Source organism: Rhincodon typus, chromosome 8 (genome assembly GCF_021869965.1).
Source record: "Rhincodon typus isolate 14 chromosome 8, sRhiTyp1.1, whole genome shotgun sequence".
NCBI lineage: Eukaryota > Metazoa > Chordata > Chondrichthyes > Orectolobiformes > Rhincodontidae > Rhincodon > Rhincodon typus.
Window position 1 is genome coordinate 80,688,443 of NC_063339.1, and position 13,321 is coordinate 80,701,763.

General features: G+C 41.5%; 1 protein-coding gene across 1 annotated transcript in view; it reads right to left on the reverse strand.

Moving 5' to 3' along the window:
- The window catches only part of stard9 (StAR-related lipid transfer (START) domain containing 9), a 286,706-nt gene that overhangs the window by 137,260 nt on the left and 136,125 nt on the right, over nt 1-13,321 (reverse strand). Inside the window, exon 9 of the mRNA XM_048599610.1 lies at nt 1,377-1,449. Within this exon, the coding sequence (XP_048455567.1) occupies nt 1,377-1,449 (73 nt within the window). The remainder of the gene's footprint in view (nt 1-1,376; nt 1,450-13,321) is intronic.

Sequence of the window (13,321 nt, forward strand, 5' to 3'; positions counted from 1 at the left end):
AATCAGAGTTAACATTTTAGGTTGAGTGACCCTTCCTCAGAACTGTTAACTCTGATTTCTCTCCACAGATGCTGCCAGACCTGTTGAACTTTTCCAGCAATTTGTTTTTGTTTGTGATTTACAGCATCCACAGTTTTTTTCACGTTTTAACATTAAATCATCATCTGACAGCAACTTCCTCAATTTGACTCAGGTTTCTAGAGAATCACCAAGCAGAAGCCAGGTATTTCCTCAAAAGGAAGGGGGAGAGAGGAAGATCAAAAGGTAAGTCTGCAGGAATGCCACTGCAGGCTTCCTTACATGTCTTCTTCTGGGTTTCCTGATCAGTGGGCTTAGCAAAAAAAAATCGACCGCCACAAATAATATTCTGCAGCCTAGTTAGAAAAGTAACAGTGGTTCTGGGCTTGCTGGGGAGCCACACCCCAAATCCAATCACATCTAGCTGTGGCTCCCCAGGAAGTCATAGATGCAGTGGAGCAGAGAACACCACAAAAGAGTCCCCTAACTCCCTCAAAAGCATTCCCTAGGCACAATGAAAAATCTTCTTCCTGGCAACTCTTCCAATACACTGGCACACATCTGTGCAAGTATACATTGAAAGGCATCTGCAGTATTGTGTACTGATCTGAAACACCAAACCTCAGGGGGCTTGGAGGGAGAGCTGCACAGATTCAAAAGAACAATAACCACATTTAATTTATGAGGACAATCTGCATAGACTAAACTTGTATTCCTTTGAGTGTAGAAGATAAAGGTCTGGCCTGAAGGAGTTTATAAGGTCAGTCGGCAGAACCTACTTCCTCTGTGGGGTGAGGCCTGACTAAGAAGACACACCTTAAAATGAGAACCAGGCTATTCACAGGCAATGTCAAGAAGCACATCATCCTACAAAGGGTAATGGAATCTGGAATTCTGTCTCCTCAAAAGACAGTGGAGATTTTTTAATTGAAAATTTCAAAGCTGAGGTCAATAGACGTTTGTGAGATAAGTATATGAAGGGAAAAAGAGCAATGGTGGGCCCAAGGTGCAAATCAGCCAGGACCTAAATGAATGGTGGAACAGACTTGAGGGAATAAATAGACTCCTCCTATTCCTATCTTCTAAAAATGACAAATACAATATATGGTAAAGGAGTAATTAAAGGCTTCGGTAATAAATTTGGGACATGAATGATGACGAAACAAATGGAACAATTTATAACATGCAAAATGTTTCTAGTCTGCGGGTAACAGTCTGGTAACAAAATCAAATGCTACTGGCTGAAGCGGTACAATTTGAGAAGAGGATTTAACAATCGTCATTGAAAGAGTGCACATTGTGAAGAAAATAAATTGAAAGAGACAGACCGAAACATGTCAATACAATATTTTCCGAACCTGAGTGTAATGGATGGTAAAGATGGCGTGGGATCGGCTGCTGGCATCATGGATGTGGGTAGCAGCAGTGATTCTGAAACAGAAACATGCAACAAATGGATGAAAAGGATCTTAATGTAAAGCAAAAGTAACATTACATATCAAATTTTGTTCTCTACACCTTAGATTATTTAACTCAAAGTCTAAAGTCCATTTTGCAGCCTCACACAATACAGGAGGCCCTTTGGCCCATTATGCTTATGTCACCTCTTTCAAAACCCTATCCAATTAGTTATGTTTCTCTAATATGTGTTCAGGGGCCTACAATTTATTTTGTTTTAATGCATTCCAATTCCTTTTGAAAGTTACAATTGAATTTAAAACATGGGACTTCAAAACAAAGCAATCTTTGGATTACTGCCAGTGCTACGGGGGTCAATGTGTGGTTTGAAGCATGGTACAGGTAGGAGGGCTTCAGGTTCTTAGGGCATTGGGATCAGTTCTCATGCATAAAGCACTTATTTAAAGGAACAGACTGCCCCTCAACAGAACTGGAACTAATGCCTTTCTGTGGATTGGGAAAATTTAAAACTAAATTCCTAAAGGGATGGGCAGAATCATACAAATGTAAAAAAGAAGAATAAGGTGCATATTTAAGAATACCAGGCATCAGATAGGCTCAGTGGAAGAGAGAAGCCAATAAAGTCTAAATTAGGGTTACTGTGCATTTGTGTGAATGCATGAAGTAGTATAAATAAGATTGGTGAATAACTACCAGTGCAACCACTATCTCTAGCTACTTCCTTTAATATTCTAGGATGCATCCCATCAGGCCCAGGGGACTTACCAGTCATTGATCACATTAGTTTCCCCAGTGGTTCACTCTGGTGATATTTACCGTATTTATTTTTTCTCCTTCTTTTGCCACTTGAAAATTTAGTATTTTTGGAGTATTATTACCACGTTGTATGAATTTTCTTCAATTTGATGCTATCTAATTTGTTAGCCATAATCTCCCCTTTACAAAGCCATGCTCACTATCCTTGATTACTTCTTGCCTCTCCAAGTGGAGATTAATTCTGTCCCTCAGAATTTTTCTTCTCAGTTTCCCTTTCCTGGTTTATCCTTACCATCCTTCTCGATTAATAGTACCACGTAAGGTGTTTTCCAGTCCTCTTGCACCACTTCTGTGGCCACAGAGGATTTGAAAATTAATGTCAGAGCACCTGCAATCTTGTCCCTTGCCTTCCACAACCGCCTGGGATAAATCTCATTTGGGCCTGGGATTTATCCATTTCCAAGCTCACTAAAACCTTCTCTCTCTCAATGCTAATTTATTCAAGAATATCACAGTCCAACTCCCTACTCTTATATCATCCTTCTCTACAGTGAATACAGATGCAAAATACTCACTTGAAACCTCAGCTACGCATTTTCTATCCCGCTAGAGCTTCTATTGTTTTGGGTCTTTGGTATCCACCATAAGCTTCCTATTTTTGCCCAGTATTTAAGCGTATACATTCACAGACATTCAGGGCTCTCTGGAGTTGTTAGCCCTGTACATTCATTTTTACCTTGTTGAACGTCTCCCACTGCTCTGGTGTGGATTTTCCTGCAAGCAGCTACTTCCAGACCCTTTTGGTCAGATCTTGCCTTACACCATTAAAATTGCCTGTTCCCCAAATTCACAACATTTATTTCCGGTCCATATTTGTCCTTATCCATAAGTACCTTAAATCTTATGGAATATTGGTCACTATTACCTTAATGGTCACCCACCTGTCACGTCTATCACTTGGACCAGTTTTGTTCCTGAAAATTAGTTGCAGCGCTGCCCCTTCTCTTGCAGGGCTTTCTGTGTGCTGGCTTAAAAAGCTCTCCTGTACATATTTTAAGAATTCTATCCCCTCTAAGCCTTTCAAACTTTGTCTCTCCGAGTTAATATTGGAGAAGTCGAAATCCTTTACTGTTACGACACTATTATTTTTCCACCTCTGAGATTTGCCTTTATATCTGTCTATCTTTCCCTCGAGGGTCAATAGGTCCCTCCAGCAAAGCGACTGCCCCCTTTTTTGTTTTGAAGTTCTACCCATATGGTATCATTTGAAGACCATTCTAAGACATCATATTACTGACAGCAGTAATTGACTGCTCGATCAATATAGCAACGCTGCCTCCTCTTGTACACTCTTCTCAATTTCGCTTAAAAATTCCACATCCTGGAATACTGAGCTGACATTCTGAGCCTCCTATGATAGCTATGATATCACATTCTCATGCGTTAATCAACAACTCCTATTCATCAGCCTTACTTGCAAGACTCCTCACATTAAAATAAATGTGATTCAGCCTTGCCATGCTCTCTCATACCTTAACAGTTTAGTTCTGCCTTCTTGACTGACTTGGCTCCTCCATACTTGTGTGCGCATCACCGCCTGCTATAACTCCATTTGAGTTATATCCCAAAACCCTACCAAATTAGTTTAATCCTCCACCAACCATACTAGCAAACCTCCCCACAAACATGTTGGACTTGCTGTTGTTCAGGTGCAACCGGTAGCACGTGTACAGGTCCCATCTTACACAGAAATAAACCCAGTGATCAAGGAATCTAAAATCATCCCTCCTGCCCCATTCTTCAGCTACATATTCATCTGTTCTACCACCTGTTCCTCTGCTGACTGGCACGTGGCACCCAGAGTAATCAGAGGTTATAACTTTTGAGGTTCTACTTTTTAAACTGCTACCCAGCTCCCTCAAGTCTTGTTGTAGGAACTCATCTCTTTCTCCCTATGTCATTGTGAGCCACTATCTCTGACTGTTCACCCTCTGCCTTCAGAATGCCCTGTAGCCATTCAGTGACATCCTTGACCTTGCTCCCAGAGAGGCAAAACACCATCCTGGAATCACATTTACAGCAACAGAAATGCCTGCTTTAACCCTCACCACTAAATTTCCTTTCACTATTCTTCTAGAGAGAGAGAGAGCGAGAAAGAGCAAGAAAGAGTGAGAGAAAGACAGAGTGAGAGACAGAGAGAGAGAAAGAGAGAGACACAGAGTCATACAGCATAGAAATAGACTCTTCAGTCCTCCATGTCTATGCTGACCAGCAAACACCAAACTACACTAGTTTCACTTACCTGCACTTGGTCCATAGCCTGTGCCCTGGCAATTTAAGTGCTTATCCAGATGTTTCTCTTTCTACTCTCCACCTTGTACAGCTGGGGTCTGGCTGTGCTCCCAAAGGAACAGTCACTGTCTTTGCTTTCCAACACAGAAAAATCTGTTCTTGAGTGAGTGGAGCCCACGGCTTTCCTAATACCCGCCTGCCTCCCTTCTTCTAATTGACAGTCACCCATTCCCCCTCTGACTGCACTTCCTTTAGCTAGAGGGTGACCACATCTAAAAACATACCATCCATGTGACCCTTGTAGATGCACTGCTGTGCCTCCAGCTGATGCTCAAGCTCTGAAACTCAGTGTTCAAATCAGTCAAACTGGTGGCATTTCCTGCAGATGCGGTCATACAGGCAGCCAGAGCATCTAAGATTTCCCACATACTGCGGGTCATGCAACACATGGGACTGAGTTCCCCTGCTACAGCTAGTATTAATGTTAAACTTATTCCCCTTACATTAACTTTATCTCTTCTCCTTACCATTCTTTGGCTTTCTTATATTTACTCCGAGATCATGTATTAAACCTGTCTCACTATACACGTTCAGATCCAAAATAGCCTGATTCCTAGATGGATCCACAACTATAGTTCTACGAAACTGTTCTGAATACCAAAGCAAGATATTTGTTAAGGACCTCACCCACTTCCTCTAGTTCCACACACAAATTCCCTCCTTTGTCTTTGACTGGACTTGCTCTTTCCCTAGCTACTCTCTTGCTCATTATACATGTATAAAACGTCTTGGGATTTTCTTTGGAGCTGTTTGCCAAGGACATTTCATGGCTCCTTTTAAATTCTTGCTTTCTTTATATTCTTCAAGGGATCTTTAGTTTCTCAATGTTCAATTTATGTATGGCTCCTTTTTTCTTTTTGACTAAGCTCACAATTTCTTTGGTCATCCAAGGTTCCTGAATCCTTTTCCTTCATTTTCACAGGAACATTCTAGCCCTGAACTCAACTGGCCTGTGAAAGATTCAGCCTCAAACAGCGAGTCCCAATCTACACTCATGAATTCCTTCTTGATATTGTCATGTTTAGCCTTCCCCCCCCATTTAGTACTTTCACCAAGGAAATGCTTCAAGATACCATCCTGGAAGCACCTCACAAATTCTCTCCCATAAAGTCCAGTTATTTTTTATATTTTTCCATAGTCTGTCAACATATCTGTCTCTCCATCTTCTGTTGGATATTAGGAGGCCTGTAGTACAACCTCAGTGATTGCACCTTTCCTACTCCTGAGCTCTATCCATATGGCCATGCTGGATGAGCCCTCCAAGGTGTCTTCCCTTAGTACAGCTGTGATATTCTCCATAATCAGTAACACAACTCCCCCACCTCTTTTACGTCACTCTCTATCAAGCCTGAAACATGTAAATCCCAGAACATTAAGCTGCCAGTCTTGTTGCTCTCAACCAGGTCTCTATAATAGCTGCAACATAATAGTCATATGTACTAATCCAAGCTCTAAGTTCATCTGCCTTACCTGTCATACCGCTCGCATTAAAACAAATGTGCCTCAGACTGCCAGTCCTGCCATATTCAGTAACTTTTCCCTGCCTGTTCTTCCTCTTGGTCTTACTGGCCTTAATGTCTAACTCCTCCTCAGTCATTTCACTGCTCTAGTTCCTAACCCCTGTCATACTAGCTTAAACGAACCCAAGTGGCACTGGCATACGCCCCTGCCAGGATAGTAATGGTCCTTCAGTTTAGGTGCAACCTGTCCTTCTTGCACAGACTTCACCTGCCCTGGGAGTCTTCTCAATGATCCACATATCTGAAGCCCTCCCTCCAACATCAGCTCTTTAGCCATGTGGCACATGGAGTAAATCCAAGATTAGAACCCTAGAGGTCCTGCTTTTCAACTTCCTAACTCCCTGAACTCCCTTTGCAGGACCTTGTAACTCTTCTGGCCTGTCATTAATACCAACGTGTACTATGACATCTAGCTGCTCAACCCTCCCCTTTGAAAGTGTCCCATGTCCACTCAGACATAGACTTGACTCTGGCACCAAGTAGTCAACAAAATATCCTGGAGTGTCTTTTGCAGCCACAGAAACATGTATGTTGTCCATGCCTTGGGGCATAAGCGTACAGACTGCTTTAATACAAGTCATCATGAATGGTGTTGAACAATATACTGTCATTAGCCAACATCCCCACCTCTGATCTTACGATGGGAGGGGTGAGGGGGGGGTGGTGGGAGAGGTGGATGTTATTGATGAAGCAGTTGAAGATGGCTGCACCTAGAACTCGACCCTGTGGAACCCCTGCAGAGAAGACTGAGGTGACTGACCTCCAAGAGCTTGAAACACCTTTGTACTAGAGGATTGGCTGAGTGGATTGGGAAAGGAATTTAGCACCAAAGGCGATAAGGAACAATGGAAGATTTTAGAGAAAATAGTTCTTGACTCATGACAAAGATATATCCCAGTGAGAAAGGAGGATTCTAGAAAGGGGATAAGCCAACAATAGTTAACCAGGGAAGTTAAGAATAGCATCAAATTATAAGAAAAATAAACATATAATGCGGCAAAGATTAATAGTGAGCCAAAAGATTGGAAAAGTTATAAAAACCAACAAAACTTGACAAAAAGAAGGGAAGAAGGTTAAAATTTTGAGGTCAAGTCAAACAACAAGACCTTCCTTAAATATGTTAAAAAGAACCAGAAAGACCAAAGTGATCACTGACTCCTTAATGAATGAGGCTGGGGGTGGGGGACAGACAGGAAATGGCAGAGGAGTTGAATAAATAGTTTGCACTAATCTTCAGTAGATTTCACTAACAGTATTCAAAAATATGAAATAATGTGAAAAAGGGAAAGAAGATATAAATGCAATAGCTATCATTAGAGAAAACACATGGGAAATTACTGGGGCAAAGACAAACAACTTCCCTGGGCCTTATGAGATGCATCCTAGAATATTAATACGGTGGCTCAGTGGTTAGCACTGCTGCCTCACAGCGCCAGGGACCCGGGTTCGATTCCAGCCTCGGGCGACTGTCTGTGTGGAGTTTGCACATTCTCCCCTTGTCTGCGTGGGCTTCCTCTGGGTGCACTGGTTTCCTCCCACAGTCCAAAGATGTGCAGGACAGGTGGATTGGCTATGCTAAATTGCCCATAGTGCCTGGGGATGTTTAGGTTAGGTGGGTTAGACATGGGAAATGTAGGGGAATAGATCTGGGTGGGATGCTCTTTGGAGGGGCAGTGTGAGCTTGTCTGGCCGAATGGCCTGTTTCCACACTATAGGGATTCTATGAAAATTCCATGAAAAATTAAAGGAAGCAGCTACAGGATAGTAGATGCACTTGTTGTCACCTTTCAAGAATGTTCTGTAAAAGTCCCAGTGGAATGGAAAACTGCCAATGTAACACTGTCATTCAAAGACAAAAAAAACAGGCGAGTTAGCTTAATATCTACTATAAGGAAAATATTTGTGTCTATTACAAAAGATGTAATAACAAAGTATGTGGAATTATATAATGGGATCAGAGTTAGCATGACTTTATGAAAGGGAAATCACGTTGGAATAATTCCTTAGATAGCATTTAAAAGGTCACAAATAGGAAGAAGCAGCCAATAGACATTAAGATTTCAGGAGAGGTTTGATAAAATGTTTTATAATGTGATACCACAGATAAGGCAACTTAACTTGATGAACTCAGTGTTATGGATAACATGTTAGCACGGATACAGGATTGCCTATCTAAGGTCAATTAGCTTGACATCTGTCATCGGGAAAGTGTTTGAAGTGACTATTAATGATGTTATAACAGGATACTAGCATACATTCAAGGTAATCAGACAGAGTCAACATGGTTTGGTCAGTGGGAAACCAGTTTAAACTGACTTATTGGAATTCTTTGACAAAGTAACTTGTGTTGCAGATAAAGAAAAGCCAGTGAATGCAATGTATTTTGGTTTTCAGAAAGCATCTGATAAGATGTCATTTCATCAGTTATTGCAGCAAGTAAAAGTTCATGGTGTAGCGAGTAACATATTGGCACGGATAGCAGATTGGCTCATGAACAGGAAGCAGAGAGTAGGAATAAATGGGTCTTTTTCAGTCTGGCAAGGTTTCATAAGTGGTGTGAAACAATGCTAGGTGCTGGATCTCAACTCTTACAACTTGCATAAATGATTTGGATAAAGGGATCAAAGGTATGGTAGGTAAATTTGCTATTGACCACAGGACCATAAGAACAGGAGCAGCTGTAGGCCAGTCGGCCCCTCGAGTCTGCTCTGCCATTCAACAGGATCATGTTGATCCGACATTCCTCATGTCCACTTTCCTGCCCTTTCCTGGGAACCCTGGATTCCTCTATTGATCAAGAATCTATCTAGCTCAGCTTTTAGTATACACAAACACTCTGCTCACACAGCTCTCTGTGCAAGGAGTACTAAAGACTCACAATCCTCTAAGACAAGAAATTCCTCCGCATCTCAATCTTTAACTGGTGTCCCTTTAGTCTGAGACTATCCCTCTAGTCCTAGACTCTCCCATGCAGGGAAACATCCTCTCAGCATTGACCTTGTTAAGCCCCTTAAGAATTCTATACATTTCAATGAGGTTGCTTCTCATTCTTCTAAATTCCAGTGAGGTGTCCTCTTTAGGCTTTGCTCATAAGATAATCTCTCGATATGAGGAATCATCCTAGCGATCCTTCTCTGAACTGCTACAACTGAAATATCTTTAGACAAGAGGACTAAAGCTGGTCACAGTACTTCAGATGTGATCTCACCAGCACCTTGTACTTCCGTATCCTTATACTACAATTCCCTTGAAATAAGGGTCAACATTCCATTTGCCTTCCTGATTATTGTTGCACCTGTGTGTTAGCTTTCTGTGCTTCATGCACAAGTTCCCCCAAGTCCCTGTTTGTTGCAGTTCTCTGTAGCTTTTCTCCATCTCAATGACACTGTTCTTTTTGTTCTCCATTCCAAAATGGAGAACTTCACATTTTCCCACACTATACTCCATTTGGCAACTTTTTTTCCCCACTTGTTTAACCTATCAATACCTCTCTGTAAATTGTTTGGATCTCTCTCATAATTTGGCTTGCAGCATATTTTTATATTATTTGCAAATGTGGCTGCTGTATATTTGCTTCCTTCCTCCGAGTCAATAACATACATTGTAAGCAGTTGCAGTCCAGCACTGATCTCTCTGGAACCCCACTGGTCACAGATTGTCAATCTGAAAAAGAACCTCTTTTCCCCATTCACTGTCACCTGCCCATTAGCCATTCCCTATCTATGCCAATATACCAACTCTAATACTAGGGCTCTTTTCTTATGACTGAACTTTTGCGAGGTACCTCATCAAGCACCCCATGGAAGTCCAAATACAACACATCTGTCCACTCTCCTCTATTCACTCTGGTTGAGACTTCCTCGAAAAACTCAGTCAGATATGATTCCATTTATGACTCTGCTTGATTCTAATTTTCCAGATGTGCTGCTATTACTTCCTTAATGAATGATTCTAACATTTTCCAACAATACATGTTAGGATAATTAGCACAGTTACCTACTTTCTGCTAAAATAGGGATGTCACATTGGCAGATTTCCAATCCTCTGGTACTTCTCCAGAACCCAAGGATTTTTGGAAAATTAAAAACAACACATCCACTATAACTGTAGCTACATCTTTTAGGATCCTAGGATGCAAGCCATAACACAAAGAAAGACAGGAAAGTAAGTTGTGAAAAGAACATAGGAAGCCTACAAAGGTTAAGTGAGTGGGCAAAGGATTTGGCAAATGGAGTACAATGTGGCAAAGTGCGAAATTGTCCATTTTGTCAGAATGAATTTTAAAAAAGCAGCATATTATCTAAATGGTGAAAGGTTGCAGAGCTCTGAGATGTGGACAGATGCAAGAGGAGTACAATGGAGTACAAGAATAGGGGTGTCTTGCTAGTCAGACACTAGTCGGACCACAGCTGGGGTACTGTGAACAGTTTTGGTCACCTTGACTGAAAAAAGATATACTGGCATTCGAATCAGTCCAAAAAAGGTTCACTAAGTTGATCATGTTGATCTTCTCATGAGAAGAGGTCGTGTATGTTGGGCCTCTACTTGTTGGAAGTTCAGAAGAATGAGAGATAATCTCACTAAAACATACCAGATTCTTTAGGGGGATTGCCAGGGTAGGTGTGGAAAGATCGCTTCCCATTATGGGAGTGTATAGACCAAACAACATAACCTCAGAATAAGGGTCACCCAATTAGGACAGAAATGAAGAGAAATTTCTTCTCCCAGATAATATAAAATCTGTAAAATTCTTTACTGCACAGGGCTGTAGAGGTTGGTTGTTAGGTATATTCAAGGCTGAGATAGACAATATGGGAACCAATGGTCATAGGGAAAAAGCAGGAAAGTGGAGTTCAGGATTATTAGATCATTCATGACCTCACTGAATGGCAGAATGGATTCAATGGGCCGAGAGGCCTACTTCTGCTCCTGCATCTTATTGTCTATGGACTCTAACTACCAGACAGTTTTCCTTGATTCCCATTGACCGCAGTTCTGCTAGGGTTCCTTGATGCTATATTCAGTCAAATGCTGCCTTCAATCTCATCTCACCTTTGGAATTCAGTTCTTTTGGCCATGTTTGAACCAAGGCTGTAATGAAGTCAGAAGCTGAGTGGTTCTGGCAGAACCCAAAGAGAATCAGTGAGCACCTTATTCCTTTGTAAATACTGCTTGATAACACCATCGATGACTCTTTCCATCGATCTGCTGATAAATTGAGAGTGGCCTGATAGGGCAGCAATCAGCCTGTCTGGATTTATCCTGTTGTGGTGCAAAGCTCATATCTAGGTAATTTTATTTACTTCTGGCTAGATGAGAGTGCTGTAGTTGTACTGGAACAGCTTGGTTAGGCATGCAGCAGATTCCGGAGCACAAATCCTCAGTGTTGTTGCTGGCATGTTTTCAGGCCCATAGCCTTGCAGTATCCAGTGTCTTCAAATGTTTCTTGATAGCACGTGGAGTGAAATGAATTGGCTGAAAACTGACATCTGTGATGCTGGGAACCACTCAGATGGATCATCCACTTGGTACTTCTGCTTTAAGATCAATTCAAGTATTTTAGCTTTGTCTTTTGCACTCTTGTGTTGGGCTCCATTATGGTAGAGGATGGGGATATTTGTGGACCCACCACTTCCTGTTTGCTTTTTAATTGTTGGGGAAGGCAGTGGTGTAATGGTAATGTCATGGGATTGTAATCCAGAAATGTAGGCTAACATTCTGGGGATATGGGTTCAAATCCCAACATGGCAGATGGTAAAATTTGAATTTAAAAAATCTGGAATAAAAAGCTAACCGAAAGATATCCATTTAACCACTAATAATATTGTAAAAACCCATCTGATTGTCCTCTGGGGAGGCAATCTGCCATCTTTATCTGGTCTGTCCCACATATGCCTTCAGAATCTGAACTACACTCTGGGCAATTTGAGATGGACAATAAAAACCAAATTGCATGAATAAATAAAAAAGAAATAAAAAAAAACATAATTCATGACTAGATGTGGAGAGACTGTACAGCTTAGACCTGATTCAATGGTTATGGAACCACTTAGTTCTATCTAAAACTTGCTGTTCATGCTGTTCGGCATGCAATTTGTCCTGTTTGGTAGCTTCACCAGGTTAACACCCCATATTGAGTTGGGTCTGGTGTTGTTCCTGGCATGCCATCCTGAATTCTTTACTGAACCAGGGTTGATTTCCCAGTTTGATGGCAACGGTAGAGTATGGTAGATTCCAGGCCATGCAGGTACAGATTATGGTTGAATACAATTCTGCCCACAGCATCTCATGAATGCCCAGCTTTGAGTTGCTAGTTCTGTTCAAACTGTCCCATTTAGCATTGTGGTAGTGCAAGACATCATGATGGTGCATATCCTTAATGTGAACACAGACCTCATCTCCAATGAGTGTGCAATGGTCATCCATGCCAACATGATCATGATTGCATGGTTGATGAGGACAAAGTCAAGTAAGCTTTCCCATTACCACTTGCTGCTGACCAAGTTGAGGAAGTCCTTTAGGTGTTGGCCAGATCAGTCAGTATTGATGCTACTGAGTCACTCTTGGAGACATATAATAAGTCCCCATAGCAGAATAGATTCTATGCACTTGTCATCCTCAATTTTTTTTTTGCTGGGGGACAGCGGGGTCAAGGAGGGTGTGTGTGTGAGAGAGAGAAAGAGAGACGGACAGAAAGAAAGAGAGAGAGAAGAAAAGGAGACAGCAAAAGAGTGAGACTCATGTAACACCTGTCAATTTTAAAGACCCGAGGACCACTCAACAGCATGGCAGAGTGTTGTTTTTTCGACTGAAGGCCTGAGACCAGCAGTGTTTTGCAGGGATCGGTGCTGGGTCACTTTTGTTTGTCATTTGTATAAATGATTTACATGAAAAGACAGAAGGTATGGTTAGTAAATTTGTGGATGATACCAAGATTGGTGGTATAGCAGACAGTGAAAGTTATCTAGGATTACAAAGAAATCTTGATCAATTGGGTCAATGGCTGAAAAGTGACAGATGGAGTTTAATTTGGATAAATGTGAGGTATTGCATTTTGGTAAAACAAACAATTAAAAGTAGGGCCTTGGGTAGTGCTGTAGTACAGAGAAACCTAGGGGTTCAGGTACATAATTCTTTGAAGTTTGCTTCACATATAGATAAGAAGGTTAAGAAGGCATTAAGCATGTTTTTCTTCATTGCCCAGACCTTTGAGTATAGGACATTATATTGAAGTTGTATGGAACGTTAGTGAGGCC